The sequence below is a fragment of the Alosa sapidissima genome, chromosome 21, assembly GCF_018492685.1.
Source record: "Alosa sapidissima isolate fAloSap1 chromosome 21, fAloSap1.pri, whole genome shotgun sequence".
Taxonomy (NCBI): domain Eukaryota; kingdom Metazoa; phylum Chordata; class Actinopteri; order Clupeiformes; family Clupeidae; genus Alosa; species Alosa sapidissima.
In genome coordinates this window covers 15,769,784-15,785,251 of record NC_055977.1, presented here as the reverse complement: position 1 = coordinate 15,785,251, position 15,468 = coordinate 15,769,784, and the positions used below count along the sequence as shown (strand labels likewise).

The 15,468-nt window shown below is 47.7% G+C and overlaps 1 protein-coding gene across 1 annotated transcript in view; it reads right to left on the bottom strand.

The window, feature by feature from the left end:
* The window catches only part of bop1 (BOP1 ribosomal biogenesis factor), a 63,238-nt gene that overhangs the window by 42,676 nt on the left and 5,094 nt on the right, over nucleotides 1-15,468 (bottom strand). The window contains exon 3 of the mRNA XM_042076847.1: nucleotides 11,131-11,295. Within this exon, the coding sequence (XP_041932781.1) occupies nucleotides 11,131-11,295 (165 nt within the window). The remainder of the gene's footprint in view (nucleotides 1-11,130; nucleotides 11,296-15,468) is intronic.

The following is a 15,468-nucleotide window of genomic DNA, read 5'->3' as shown; positions in this document are numbered from 1 at the left end:
TTTGCGTTGCACTGCGTCGCAGCAGAGGAAAATGGGATCTGCAGGTAGGGACCTGGCTGCCTTTCCCTGGCCCCCAGACTGTACCTTCTGGCTCTGGAAGAAGCCTGCACACCTCTGGAATTCCACGCTCCCGTCTCTACAGTCCCATGTTCACTCTACCTCCGACCCCCACACACACACACACACACCCAGCCCCATCTTCAAGCTCTTCACCAGCCCCATCCAGCACACGCATATGGATGTGCACACACACACACACACACGCACACGCACACGCACACAAACACACACACAGACACAGACACAGACACACACACAGGCGCACACGCAGACAGACACACACACGCACACAGGCGCACACACACATACATACACACACACACACATGCACACCAACCAGTCCCCTCGAAATCTCTACTTCACTGACTTGCCACTGGAGAAGCAAGACTCTGGTTACCAGCGGAGAAGGGGATCCTGTCAATGACCCCCACATGCCCTCCTAACTCCTGCCGCGTGGCGCAGACTGACCCTGCTGGGCTCCCGTCGTCTTCTCACCCCCACGTCACTCCGTCACGTCACTCCGTCACATCACTCAACGCACGGCAACAAAGACCCACATCTCCACACCAATTACTGTCCACATTTCACAAGAACCCAGTGACCTTTTGCACAGATTGCATTGCATTTTTAAAAACCCCTGAAATATCATCACTGACACTTTGGCCGAACCTCGGTTTTAAGACCCACACGTCTCACAAGCAGGAAGCTGCTGGAGACAAAAGGTTTTTTGGAAGCGAAAAGGTTTTTTTGGACGAGTAAAAGAATAAAACGCTTGCTGCAATCCCAAACTGACACCATTTGCCTGTTGATCACGGCTGGTCGGACTCCTAAGAGGCAAGAAAATGAGAAGCTCATTTCTGTCAGTGGTGTGAGACCGAGACTGGCAAACAGCGCTGGCGAACACTATTTGAATGCCTTAATAGGTTCATATAGTCCATATCACAGTGCACTGTGCGGCCAATTTTAAAAACACCTCATCTCCGTTTTCTGACAGGACCGCGTTCTCATGAGGACCTCGAAACAGGAAAGGGGGAGACATTAGCAACACGCTCTGTCTCGCTATCAGACCCCCAGTGAATGCTAGCGGACAGATTAGCTCCAGAAACCTTGGCTGGCCTGTCTGGCTTTTCCCCTCGCCTGCCTCCACACACACACACACACACACACACACACACACACACACACACACACACACACACACACACACACACACACACACACACACACACACACACACACACACCACAGGCTGGGTAAGTAAGGGGATGGTTAGCAGACGACAGCCTGTCAAAAGCATGTCTGGCCTGGGCCCTGCTCTGTTCAACATCAGCAGCCTCCTCTCTGCCCAGATAGCCTTGAGAAGGTGCCACTCATAGAGGGTAAGCGTATGGGGAAGGGGGACGAGGACGAACGGGGCTGGTGGGTTGGGGTGCTGCGTCTGTGTGTGTGTGTGTGTGTGTGTGTGTGTGTGTGCGCGTGCATGCATATGTATGTATGTATGTGTGTGCGTGTGTGTGCGCATGTGTGTGCGCATGTGTGTGTGTGTGTGTGTGTGTGTGCGCGCGAATGTGCGCGTGTGTGTGTGTGTGTGTGTGTGTGTGTGTGTGTGTGCGTGCGTACAGTGTGTGTGCATATATGTGTGTGTGTGTGTGTGTGTGTGTGGGTGCATGCATATGTGTGTGTGTGTGTGTGTGTGTGTGTGGGTGCATGCATATGTGTGTATGTGTGTGGTGACGCTGCGACAAGGCGCCAGGGCCAGACGCTCTCAGTACCACACCAGACGCGCCTCCCCTCACCTGCCTCTGCAGCTGGGGAGGCAGGGGGAGCCCAGCCTCCTCCCACTTTTAATTTCCAAGTTTTCATACCGCCGAAGGAACCTGCGCCCATAAAAATAAATCCCTTCATTATTTTTTTAAAATAGCAAAACCACAATTCGGGAAAGAGGTCGCTCCGGGGTCAAAGGCTCATTACTCACGGATAAATCCAGCAAAAAATGAGGGGCTTCGGTGGGCGAGAGCTGTCGGTTACTGCGTGGAGCTCTTCGCCACGCTATCCTGATAAATAAATAATCTGGAGATCCTCGTACACGGGGCTTTAACCTTGGAGGACGCATGTGGAAAGTTCGCGTTCGGGCCCTTCCAGGTTTCAAATGGGTTTTCCACCTGGCCCTGAAGCATCCGGTACATCATTCAGAGAAAGTCGTTATTTATTGAAAATTAAATGTCTAATGATGCCCTGAAGCTTTCTCCGCCACAGCCCCATATTATGACAGAGGAGAAAGCCATCGGGCAGAAGACACGAGAACAAGCAATGCACCCCCTCAAGAAAGAAAAAAAAAAAACACACACAACTCTTCCTTCAAACCATAAACCCCAAACATCCCAATGATGTCAATTCCTCACAGAACCTTACCCCCCCCCATCCCCTTACCCTTACAAGCTATGAAGAGAAGCCTTCATTTTATTGGACAAAACACATATTTTCATGTTTGACTGAATGAGAGGACTTGGGAGGATGGGAGTAAAGAGCTCTAAGTAAAAAAAAAAAAAAAAAAACGTACACAGACCAAGCATAAAGTCTGCAATGGACCACAGCTCAGATGGACTGTTTTGCAAGTCATCACTCCCTACTCTTTCCTTTGTCCTATTCCAATGGAAAAATAATGCTGTAAACACTTAACAACTTTTTCTCTCTTTTCCCCTCATCTCTCTCTCTCTCCCTCCCTCCCTCACTGCAAACTTTGCCTCCCACTCTGTGAGAGAGAGAGAAAGCGAGAGAGAGAGAGAGAGAGAGAGAGAGAGAGAGAGAGAGAGAGAGAGAGAGAGAGAGAGAGAGAGAGAGAGAGAGAGAGAGAGAGTAGTCTAGACAGAGCCACTCTTAGTCTCAGCTGTGCTTAGGGTGAAAGGGCTGAGCTCCCCTTCCTCTGAATACACCCCGTCCCCTCGCCCCCCCACACCCCCTACCTCCCAGGGGTTTGCCTTGCAATCACTCCCCCTCCCACCAGACCCCCCCCACCACCCCACCCCATTCATCTCTAACACATGGCAGTCTCTGCTGGCAGTTGGTTTCAATCAGGTCTTCTGGCAGGACACACACTGGGCCAACAGGGAGCTGTGCTGAAGACCGGATGAAAAGGAAGTCCTAAAAACTACGGAACGACAGGTGGCTGCTTTGGCAGCCCTTCCTCATTCCCCCTCCCCTCCCCCATCCTCCACCTCCCCACTCCTCCACCTTAAACCTTCCCCCATCTTCTGCACTCAAGACTCCTACCCCCCATCTCATCCCGCCCACCCGCCTGTCCGCCCGCACCCCAATCCAATCCCCTCTTTCCCCTGCGTCCACCCTTTCTCCACCTCCGCGCACCTGCACGGACGCAGAGCAGAGCCGCGTGGCCAGGGGTCTAGTTTGCTCTGTCCGACCGGCACGCGATTCACCAAATCGCCCCTCTTCAAGACCACCCCCACCCGCAGACCCCCAGACAAGTCCTCTGTATCAACATTCCCTCCCGACTTAGAAAAACATATCCCTGCTTCTCCTTAAATAGACTATTAAAAAGAGATTTCCTGCTGACAGCATAGTGACAGGCCAAGATTCCACATAATTTACTAGCGATCTGTCAATTTTATCACCGTATTGATTTCAACAGAACCCTGAGACCTGAATGCAAACCTTTGTGTCCTGAGACGGAGCACGTTTGGAAAGTAGTTTATCGTGAATCAAACGGACAAAAATTCAACTGGCACACATGGTCCTACGAGGCTTCTCAGGGTATCTGGCTGGCGTCCCAGTTCTGCACTTACTTGCTGATCAATATCACTTTTGTACACTCAGAAATTAAATGGTGGACTAATACTGCAATCCCCTGATGGCTCTTTTGATAACTTAAGAGAGCGTTTATGTTCATGCTTGTGGTTGCTATGGCATTTTACTGAAACATCTGCATTCATTAGTGATAAGCATGCTGAGAAAAGTTACTTGGAAAAAAAAAAAAAAAAAAAAAATAATAATAATAATAATAATAATAATAATAATAATAATAATAACAACAACTGTACTATAACAAAAGTACTGTAACCAGATGGGGGGAAATATATTCCATGAATCTGAAATCAAACAAAGCTTCTGAAATATTACAATCAGACAGAAGATATACTACTACTGACAGCAATGACACCATATCAAAATGCGGTAGGTGACTATGATGTCAGTGAAAATGCACTACAATCATGGAAAAAAAAACCTTCACTATTATTTTTGCTCCCTGCACTTTTTTGATTCCTCTAAACACAGTGTTTTGGTTAAGCACCTTCCAAGAGGGGAAATATCTCTTTGGTTTCATGACACTCCTCTGGAAGGCACTGGTGTGTGGGTGTGTGCCTTTGAGGGACCTACAGCTCCTTCTGGAATAGCAAGCTTAAATCTCACTCCACCTTTCGGCGTTGGTAACAGAACACCACCCACGTTCACATTTTTCACTTTAATTTGATAAATCATAAGAATGGGTCACATCCAATGGATCAGGGGGGAACAAAACCTCCCTTTGTTTTTTTTCTTATTTTTAAAAGCTGCACAGACGACTGTTCATAAAAGCCATGCCCGTGTCTGCCGAAGCACAGTATATATTAATCACTCCCCTTCTCTTAGAGGTTTTTCGATCCAAATGGCTTGCTGGGGTGGGAGGACAATCCCCAACTCCCCCTCCCCGCAAACTCTCAGCAGCATCAAGCCTGGTTGCTCTAATAGATGAGAAAGCGGGGGAGAAAAGCCAAAATGTGAACGAAAAAGCAGTCAAGCTTAAATCAGATGCAGATATTGGGCAGAAGAAAGGCTGGGTGTCTTTGGGTTAAGCAGAACCAACTCCACTTCCTACACTCTTAACGGCTACATTGACTTCCATAAAGGAAGTTTTAGTGGCCGCTGTGGGCTGGCAATGGATATTTCATTCCAGGACCAGAGGCTAGGCCGCGTTCTTCTTTACTGATGTACCTGGCTTGCGGTGCACGAATATAGCTCTTTTGAGGTAACTTAGACTTCATAGCTTGTAAAATACATTTAAAAAAACATACACTTAATATTTTTCGGAGTAGGAGAAGGTAATGAAATGTAGTTACAGAACAGGAGGTCAGAAACTTGTGCTGTGGACTGGGACCGAAAAGGACATGAGGCCACAGACTAAGTAGGACAGGTCTTAGTGAGGTGTGTGTGTGTGTGTGTGTGTGTGTGTGTGTGTGTGTGTGTGTGTGTATGTGTGTGTGTGTGAGAGAGAGAGAGACAGAGAGAGAGAGAGAGAGAGAGAGAGAGTGAGCGAGCAAGCGAGAGAGAGAGAGAGAGAGAGGAAAGAAGGGAGGGAAGGAGAGAAAAAGAGGGGGAGAGAGTGTGTGAGTGTGTGTGTGTGTGTGTGTGTGTGTATGTTATGGGGGGGCATCTGGCACATTCATCCAAACTTCAGGCTGTGCATTACAGGTATGGCGTTTCTGCTTCTTCTCTCACAGCTTGATGGTAAGGGTGAGTGGATGGGGAATAGGGGATGGTGGGTGTAAGGGTTAGTTCAGACATGCTTTGCGGGTGTTCAACTGCCAGGGGTGGATGGAAACGACCCCCCAGGTCCCCGTTTCCCAAATTGACTCGATTTCGTTGCTGGAACAGCGTGCACACGTGCAGCGGGAGCCAGAGCTGTTCTCCTCTCTTCCTCTTTCTTTCCTGTTCTCCTTTCTTACCCTCCCATCTCTACCTGCGGTGTGGGGAGCGCAGAGGAATGAGGAGACGCGGGATCCAAAGCGCTTGAAGCTGGTGGCTTTGGTTAGAGCAGGTCGTCCAACAGGCTCTTTAGCCCCTACAAGCTCCCGCTCAAAACACTCTCTTGGACGGCCGAGCTCTCCAAGTCGATATCCGGCTCGCAATTCTTAATCCACAGCGGCAGGATTCTGTTTCCATTTTGGGCAGAATGCACGCCTTGAATCGGCGTAGAAACAACAATGGGGATTGCTTCAGATGAAAAGCGCTTCCTCCTCTAAGGAGCTTGAGCCTGAGCCCAGCAGTCGAGCACAGAGGCAGACGGCAGGAGAGAGGGCGCATCTGACAGAAAGTGACACAGATGAAGGGTGAGGGAGACCGAGGTGAGAGACGGAGACCAACTCTCAACTCTTTCCGTCCACGTTTGGGACACTGGGCCGAAATCACGCTGCCCTGGGTTACCGAGTCTGGACTTGAGCACTCGGGGAAGGGAAAGTTCTCCCCGCTGTCAATCAAAAGGTTTAATAACAGTTGAGCAGGACGCTGCGGTCTCTCTCCCTCCCCACTCTTTTTCCTTCTCCCTCTCTCTCATTATACTTTTGAGAGACAAGGGGGCTGAAGCCCACGCAAGAGGGTGTCTGCAGAACTGTGAAAATCCATGCTCACTTTTTTTTGTTGTTTTTTTTACTGCCATGACTTTGACTTTGACGGGGATCGCAAGAGATCCATCTGGAATGAATTAGAACCCACCACCTGGAGACAACCCAATCACAAAATTAAAACTTTGGGATTACCAAAATTTAGAGAGGAAAAAAAAGTTCACTTCCAGACATATGGGCCACTATTTTTTTTCCCTCCCCCTCTTCCCAAATCTGGTTTTATCATATTTCCAAAGGAGGGGGAGGAAAGGTGCTGTGGCTATAAGAGACGGCTCTTGGTTGGTTGCTACATGGGACACCTAACCCATCGCATTATGAGTGTGTGTATGTTTAGCTTCATAATGAAATGAAAACAGGCCACCTCGTTTGGTCTGTAAACTCTGACGCCTCGAGGGAGCCTCCCAGCCTGGATGAGGCCGAGGCATGGTCTGCCCACCTTCCTGACCGAGATCTGATCAGGTGATTAAAGCCAGCCTAAAACTACAACACAAGGGTCCGAGATTAAGACTAAAAACAACACAAAAGGGAGGAGAGGATTAGGATGTTAAGGGTAAAGAAAACACACACGTCTAATGGGGTTATGAGGTGAGGGCAGTCAGTGATTTACAGGAGACCTGCATCTGGTTTCAAGGACACAGACAACATTCCTTGTTCTACGGTGTTCAAAGGGCCTAAAAAAGAAGCAGGTTACCTGACGGTGCTTTTAGGTTATACTGTGGCGTTCAAGAACACAAACCTTTCCCTTTGGGTGAAACCTTAAAATGGGTCATTGAAACTGGACATAGCTGCAGCCAGCAAAGGACACAGCTCAATGCAATTGCCAGAACAAGTCCTCTATACATCACTCTGGCTTTGCAGTACAATCTACTGGGAGAGAACAAAGGATGTTTCTTGGTCGCCAAATGCTTGAAGATGTATACTCACTTATGCAATCTGGAAGGGATCATATGGAATCGCTCACATACATGACAGACCGTTCACGGTTTAAAAATGCGCATTAAACAAAACAGCGATTTGAACATTTACTTTGCCTCTGGACAATTGAGCTGACAGTGGGAACAACGCCCTCTACAGGCCTACGGACATCAGTGCTCGAACAGCGCAGCAAGTGCTCCTCTTCTCAAGTCTCCAGCTCGAGTATGATCAACTGCTGGAATCCAGTTTCTGAGGTGTTGAGTAAGCAAGAGGGATGACAGGATGAATGACGGAAGAGCTTGCGGGGTGCGAGAGTGAAGGAGTGAAAATCCCTGCGTTTTAAGGGGTCAATCTGAGGTGCCAATTCATCACGCAGGTGATGATGTAATGGACCTCTTTACCAGCTCTCACTCTAACCCCCAAAACTCTGAGCCCAAACCACTGATGGCAGCCAATTTGCACAGTGGACTAAAAATACGGGCTGACTTCATGATTGTCTACTGTCTAGCGTCTCAGGTATAAATGAACCGCACCAGTCTGGACCCCCAACTCAAATTTTCATCATGAGCACAGTTTGGCAGAAGCCGTCAACATGGGGGATATGGGAGATTCTGTGGTGGAGGGTGGGGTGGGGCAAAGGGGACTGGATGACCTAAATCAATGCCTTCCCTCAGGAAGCCAGTCCAACTTTCTGCCTGTGGACCCAGACGCATTAGGCTCGTCTGTGGCCCGTCAAAGACACGGGTGAGCGGCTAATCCGCAAGAGCTCCCTCTCTGGCATGCGGCCCAAACAATGAGCCTTGCTGCAGCCCAGAGAGAAGGCCAGCACCAGCCGCACAACTCTGAACCCTGCTACCTCTTAGGGCCAAGGTCCTCTAGCTGCCTTAACCAAACTCAACTAGACACACACACGCGCACACACACACACATCCCAGTCGAGCATCTGTTCAACCCAAACAAACCTCCCCTTGTTTCAAACGTCTGTGCTCATTTTCTAGAAAACACCCACACACGCAGCGACGGGTGCACACACACACACAGGCTCCGTGTCCGCGCTGCTACTGAATTGAGTTCTCCGGCTCACAGCGCGCGCCGGTGGCGGCGGCAAGGTCCTCTCTCACGCGCGCAGTAGCTGCACCGGGGCAGGAAGCTGCAGTTGCAGCCAGGAGCCCCCCCCCCCCCCCCCCCCCCCCCCTCTATTCCACAATGTGTCTTCATTCATCTCGCAGCGCACATGGAAAAGCCATTGCGGGGGAAAAACCCCCTTCCTGCCGGCGAGGCCTCGGACAGGCACTGCAGTCTCGCATATTCCCCGTTCGCTCTGCGAACAGGAAACAGCCCTTTATTACAAAGGAGGGGAAAGGAGAGGAGGAGGTGGAGGAGGGGAGGAGGAGGAGGAGGTGGGAGATGGGAGGTGGAGGAGAGGTAGTAGTAAGAGACGAAAAAAACAAGGGATTTGAAAGTCTGGAAGTTTTATTTGTAGACAACTTGTGTCGAGGGCTGCTAGGGACCACGAGGCAACCAGATCTGGTGTCCCCAGGCAGGGGGCTAATTTAATGTGCGCCAAAAGGGTCCTGGACCACCACGGTTCTCGGCCCGTGCTGAGCGAGGAACGGTGTGACCACACAGGAGAAACACCGGCTGCAGTGCCTCTCTCTAATGAGGGAATAGGGCTGTGGGACAGGCGTAGACGAGATTGAACGCAAACCATCTCCCATTTCCTCCATTCTCTTCGTCCAACTACACACTAACACACTACACAACTAACCACTAAAAAAACCCTTCCTGTGAAAAAGTGAAAAAATAAACCGCCTCCAATGAGGGGAAAAGGTAGATAATGGTTTCAGAAAAAACGTAAACTTCTCTCGAGTCCCGTCTCGTCTCGTCTGCAGCAATCAAGAGTGTAGGTGGGAACTAAAACATCTGTCTTTAACAGTGTTGGGAGAATAAACCAGAGGAAGCAGAGAAACACTAGTCTGGTATCACTAGACCATTCACTTTGTGAAGGTCTGGGTACTCTCCATTGGGAAATGTTTCCAATCCTAGCATCATAATGGTGTAGACTTATGCGTTACCTTACTTTTAAAATCATTGTTCCAGCCAAGCCAATTGCGTTCATCAGTGATTCCTAACGTTACTTCTTACTTTGCCTCCTACCGTGGCAAACTGATAATAAACCGCATCGGCAGTAAGGAAACAATCTTTGCCATTGCTTTAATGTGTGCACGCATTACTACTAATGTTTACCACTGCCACTTTTGATTTAGAAATAAATGTCATTGCTATTGCCATCCTGATGGTTGAGGGAAACTGTGGATTGAGAATAGCCAGACTAGTATCTCAATGAGATGAAAATGAGCCGAGATATTAGCTGGGCTTGAGAAACAGGCCTTGGATACTTCCCACCACAAATGAAGCTTCTTCATGTCCTTAGAACAGCAAGCTCATTGCATTTTCATTACACAACTTGGATATGTTCCATGTCCAATGGTCAACAGTAGAGTGAACATTTCAACACTACCAGGGAAAACTGCAAGCTTGATAGATCTTCTGTCATGCTCCATCATTTAAGGCACTCGGGGAGTCAGAGAGAGACCATATGCACATGGATGTCTTCAATGGTTGTCAGTGGGAGTCAAGCTCATCAATAGCAGTCAAGCTCACTGGACTATATCGTCTTTTTCAAGGGGAGCCGGTTCTCTTAAAAGAACCAACTAGAGCCTTCAAAAGAGGTGAAGTATTTTAACAAACTAAATAAAGACAGCAGTTATCATTCCGGTTGTTTTCTCTGCTGTTTCAAAGGGCTTTAAAAATAAACCCTCTCTTAAAGACCGAGACCTTGTCCAAGAACAACACGAGTTGCGAAACAAATTCCTCATCTCCCGCCCAATGCCAAGAACAGTTTTGGATGGCGGATGAGTTTAAGGTTGTATAGCCTGGCAAATGGTGCAGACCACATTGCAGCAGGGTTCACTGCTTTGCAATGGACCTTGTAAATTAAATAGCAGAGAGAAGAATTCAGTAATGACTGAGCATGCAAATTCTGAAACCCTGTAGAACTGCTGGTCTGCATTGCGTGAGGACTGCGTTACACACATTGTGGAGTGTGCTTTCGGAGCTTTTTGCAAACAACTCAGACGAAATCGTGTAATGAGAGCCAGGCCGGAGGAAGTGGCTCTGAAGTGTTTTAGAAACTACAGAGCTCTGGGAGACTGTGCCAGCTTCTGTACTCACTGTTTGAACAACCTATCAAGACACAATAAGAGGTTTGGACAGAATCACCCATCAAGAGGGCCCGCCTAGGGTTATTACACAACACAGCTTTTTAAGTACAAATGCCAGAACAAGAAAACAGATTTTTTTGTATATGCTGGTTGTATTTTTTTGCTCCATGTTTATAGGCATACACAAACATGGATGAATGTTGTATACTTGCAGAATCAAAGCAAGTAAGGAAGCATTACCTACCTGGTCTTTCACATGCACCCAATGACACTGATTTCCATGCTTTACACAAATCACTAATTTGTTAAAAGAAGCAAACAGGTGGCCAAGAACTGATATTCAAATAGGTGCACTTTTGATGGAAATTAACCAAAAACAACACTGCCTCAGTTTTGACTGTAACACAAATGCCTTTAAATGGCCAATGCTTGCACACTTGATATACAATACATGTTCAAGGTGACATTGTGGCACAGAAATAGGGATTAACATTTTTGCTCAGATTAACATCTGAGTTTGACGGAGGGCATGAACTTACCTCCTCGTCCGATGTGTCCTCGTCATACTCATTTGATCGAGGGAGAGTCAGTCCACCATCTCTGCTGACCTTCTCACCCTTCTCTTTTTCTTCAGCGTTGTTTGTGGTCTTCTCCCGCTTATTCTTATTTTTCTTCGTCAGCGTCTTGGTAGACTTCTCTCCAGTCTATGAACAAAAACAGAAAAAGCATTATTTTTCAAAACTTGGCTCCAACACTGGACACCCATCTAAACTAGAAGAGGAGAATTCAATCTATCAAGAAACACATGCAGTAATATTTGACATTGTCTTTAGGTTCCAGTGACAAATATATTGTTCTATTGAGTGATGGCCAGCCTATGACTTCACATGCAGAGTAAACATGGGTAAACATTCCATAAAACAAATTGGTTGTCATTAATAGTTTGGCTCTGTAAAGCAACATGATTTTCTGCCAATGCCGAGCGCCAGCATTTGTGTCCTTTCTTGGCACTGGGATAGAGGCGGAGGGTGGAGGTGCAACGATAACCGCACGCATGTTTTAGGATTCACGTTCACTTTGCTTAGTGCGCAAACTTCCTCAGGGGTGATTTACACCCCAGCAGCCTGGAGAGCAGTCACTGGGAACTGCACATCCTGCAGGGGAAGGAGGGACAGCACGGATGAAAGGATCCACCAAACCGACTGTTATTCGCACGCGGCCATCACTCACGAAGGCCAGGCCGTCAGAGGTGCTCTTAACTGGGGGGAAGCCTCGGGGTGGGGTGGGGGGGTGTGTGTGTGGGGGGGGGACATGTGGGGAAGAAGGAGGCTCTTTGAGGCTGGCTGGAGCTTCTCCCAGGTGACTCAGAGAGGCAGGTGAGCAACCTGCACTGATTTATGCCTCCTTTGCTCCCCCCTATCTCTTTTGGACTGGAGAGCTAAGTGAAACACTTCCTCCCCTAAGCCCAGTTAAATCCACATCAAGACGACTTGTGCAGTTTAATACAAAAATGCATGTAGGCACTCCTCAGGGAATCCAAGATTCCACCCCCCCGCCCTTTTTTGTCCCCCTTACCCCCACGACTTTCCAAAATTTGACAACAAAAAAAGGAAAGCTCAGAGAAACTCAAATGAAAGGGGAAGAGAGATGTGTGACCACTTGTTTACTACTGCATGTTTTTTCCAGTAGAAATGAGAGGGGAAAAACCCCAAATTCTGTCCATTCATCCAGGCAAAGCCAAACATCTTGTTACGGGGTGTTATGGTGCAGTTCTGTGTGGACAAAAAAAACTGGAAGTGAGGCCAGGTCAATCAGTTTACAGTAAAAAAAAAAAAAAACCCTCAACGGGAGAGATGAAAGCTGTTTAGTGATTGGCTAAAGACAGAGAGGTTAGGGGTGGGGGGCAATGACAGATGACTTGTCCAGATGATGTGTGACTGGCCAGCCAACAGCGAGAGGCTGACGGAGTGGATCCAGTCAGAAAACAAGCTCCACTGGACTTCCAGCCGGGCCTGGCTTTCCGCCTGACCGACCACAAGCGTCAATCCAGATGAAGTGTGGGAGACTGACGAACGCAACAACGCTGGGTCAAGGGGGAACTACGACCAAGCAAGTCGCCTCCAATTCCCAGCCCCACTCACATGTAGCAAAAGCAGTCAGTGACTTGGCCTGGGTTACCCATGAGTAGGCCGCTACTCTTCTCCAGACAGTTGTCATCGCAGATACACTGTGGCCTAATTGATTTCTTTGCGCTTGTGGACATCCGTTTTGAATCAGACCATCTCCGGAGGCTCTTTGGGGATACACACACCCACGTGTACCGTACACCCTGACTCGAAGGCAGACGCGCGCACAAACACACTCCCTCCCACTGGGCCTTCCTCTCACTTGCGCGAACACACACACACACACACACACACACACACGCAAGCCAATAACTTGTTTTTAATGTGTGTTGGCCGGCGGTTCTGGGTTCCGCTCGGCAGAGGCGGACGGACTCAGGGCCCCTTGTTAGCCATTATTCTGTTGCTTCCTCTGAAGTGAGGCTGAATTATAGGGTGACCCAAGACAGAAACAATTGAGAGAAGATGGGTAGAGCTTGTTAAGATTCACACTGGCGTGCCTCTGGCAATTCTACACCACTCATTTTATCCCTGCCAATCTCCTCTGGGGATTAAGAAGTTGGACTGGTTGACTCTGTCTCTCCATCCACCCTACCATCATCACCTCACCCTGAGACCCCAACGAACAGAAGACGTCATGTGTCCCGGCACACATGGAAGTGGCCCAGACGTGTTGGCGGAGGCAGGAACGCTCTTTGCGTGGGTGCCCTGGAGGAGTGAAGCCTTTCCTGGTAAGATGAGAGCTCGGCTGCTGCTGCTGTTCCCCCCCTTTACACACACACACACACACACACACACACACACACACACACATTCACAACCCCCCTCCTCCCCAATCTCCCACCCACTCACACGCCACGAGCGTGAGCGCCAAGATGGCCGCTGCTGCCGGATCCAAGAGTGGCTGCAGCAGTTCTGGGGAGGGAGTGGAGGGGGGGGGGTGTATGAGGGGGGGCTCCCTCTGGGGTCATAAAGCCTCCAGCAGCCACATCCACTTCGGCCTGCTCCGCATCAGGCCCCAGAACACTCATTTGGATGGAGGGAGGGGAAAAAGAATAAAAAAGAGAGATAGAAACAGGCAGAATGATGATAGAGAATTGAGAGAAGGAAAGATGGAAGAGAGAAGAGGAAGAGAGAGACTAAAAGAAACAATCTAAGAGATAAAGAAAGACATGAGAGAAAAAGAAAAAGAAAGCGAGAGAGAGACTCGAAGACAAGAAAATGGACAAAAGAATGAACGAAAGAAAGAAATGAGCAAAGAAGTGAATACAACAAAGAAAGATTTTGGTAACAGAGAACAGAAAAGAATTTAAAAAAATAAAAGATAAAATGGTTGAGAGACAAATGAGGTCAACTAACAAAAAAGACAGGGAACAATACTTCCTACTATTTTCCTCTTGGGTACATCCTCACAAACTCTAAGGTTTCAAACAAGCCCTTGTGTCCTGTGATAACAATAGCACATGGCAGTCAAACATCTCCTAAACCCTCTCAACCCCATTACACTGCGTAAAATATGCTTGAGAGGAGGCATGAACATGCTCCATAACAATGATCCACTTATAGGACCACATGCAGCTTGCGTGTTATGACCAATACGCAAACCACTGCTGGTCTTTTAAAAAGCACCTTCCTCCTATTCCTCTGATGGCAGTAGATACCGCATGTGCTGTCCAACAGGAACAAACACTGGACGATGAGGAGCATTTCTGCCCTAATCTTCTTAGTCTCGAGGTGAGCTGACGCAATCAAATGAAGTCATGCCCTGTCTGCTCGCAGCTGGAGAATTATGACTGCTCCCTGCGACTGGCCTAAGTGTTGTAGGAGGCTGATAAATGTTAAAATATAGTAACCGGTCCTGGTAAGCACCTGGCCCAACCTATGAACTGTCTCTAATAATCACTAACAGCACTAACAGAAAGGCTCCGAACCCCTGACTCAATTCTTTGTGTTACATTTCCTGATGGCAAAAGCAGAGGAATGTCAGTCATGGAGTGAGGTAGAGAGACAGAGAGAGAAAAAAAAAAAAAATCAGGAAAAGTGATGAAGGCTTCCTTTTTTCAACCCATATCATGTCATCAATCAGCCACTAGGGGGCAGCAGACTGGGAAACTGACCCTGATCTCACACGGCAATAAATGAGAGTTCTGTGAATAGTTATCCTGGTGCTAAATGCTGACAAATTATTTCAGAGCTGAATTTTCACTGTATTGTAATCTACAGGCTCAAAATGTGTTGCAGTGATCAGGTATTAAGGAATATGGTACTTTCTGCTATAGTCATTGGGAATAAATGTTACTATCTCTCTATTCAATATTAGATATTCATCAAAGTTTTTTTAAATTATATTTCTATTAATGCATTTCTTATGTTGTTTACTTTTTTGCCTTATTTCCAGTTCTGTTTTGGAGGGTTTTTATTTTGAAACTATTCCAGACAGACATTAAACATAGTGAAATGAAACAGCATATTGATAATTTGATTATTTCAGCACACTCCAAAGAGACACAAAGTTAGTGTTCATGGAACATTGTTATCAATGTGTATTTTATGTAATTTTGGACTGCAACTACAAACTTTCACTAGCAAAGTTCAGTAACTTAGAGTTAACTGATGTGAATGAACAACAAAATACTTCCATACCAGTGATTTCAGAGTAGCAAGAGGGACTTTGAGTTTAGTTGACGTGTTTTTTTAACTGGCTGCAGCTTTGGAAGAGATCATGATGACGCGCCACAGTTCAACACGTGTGTT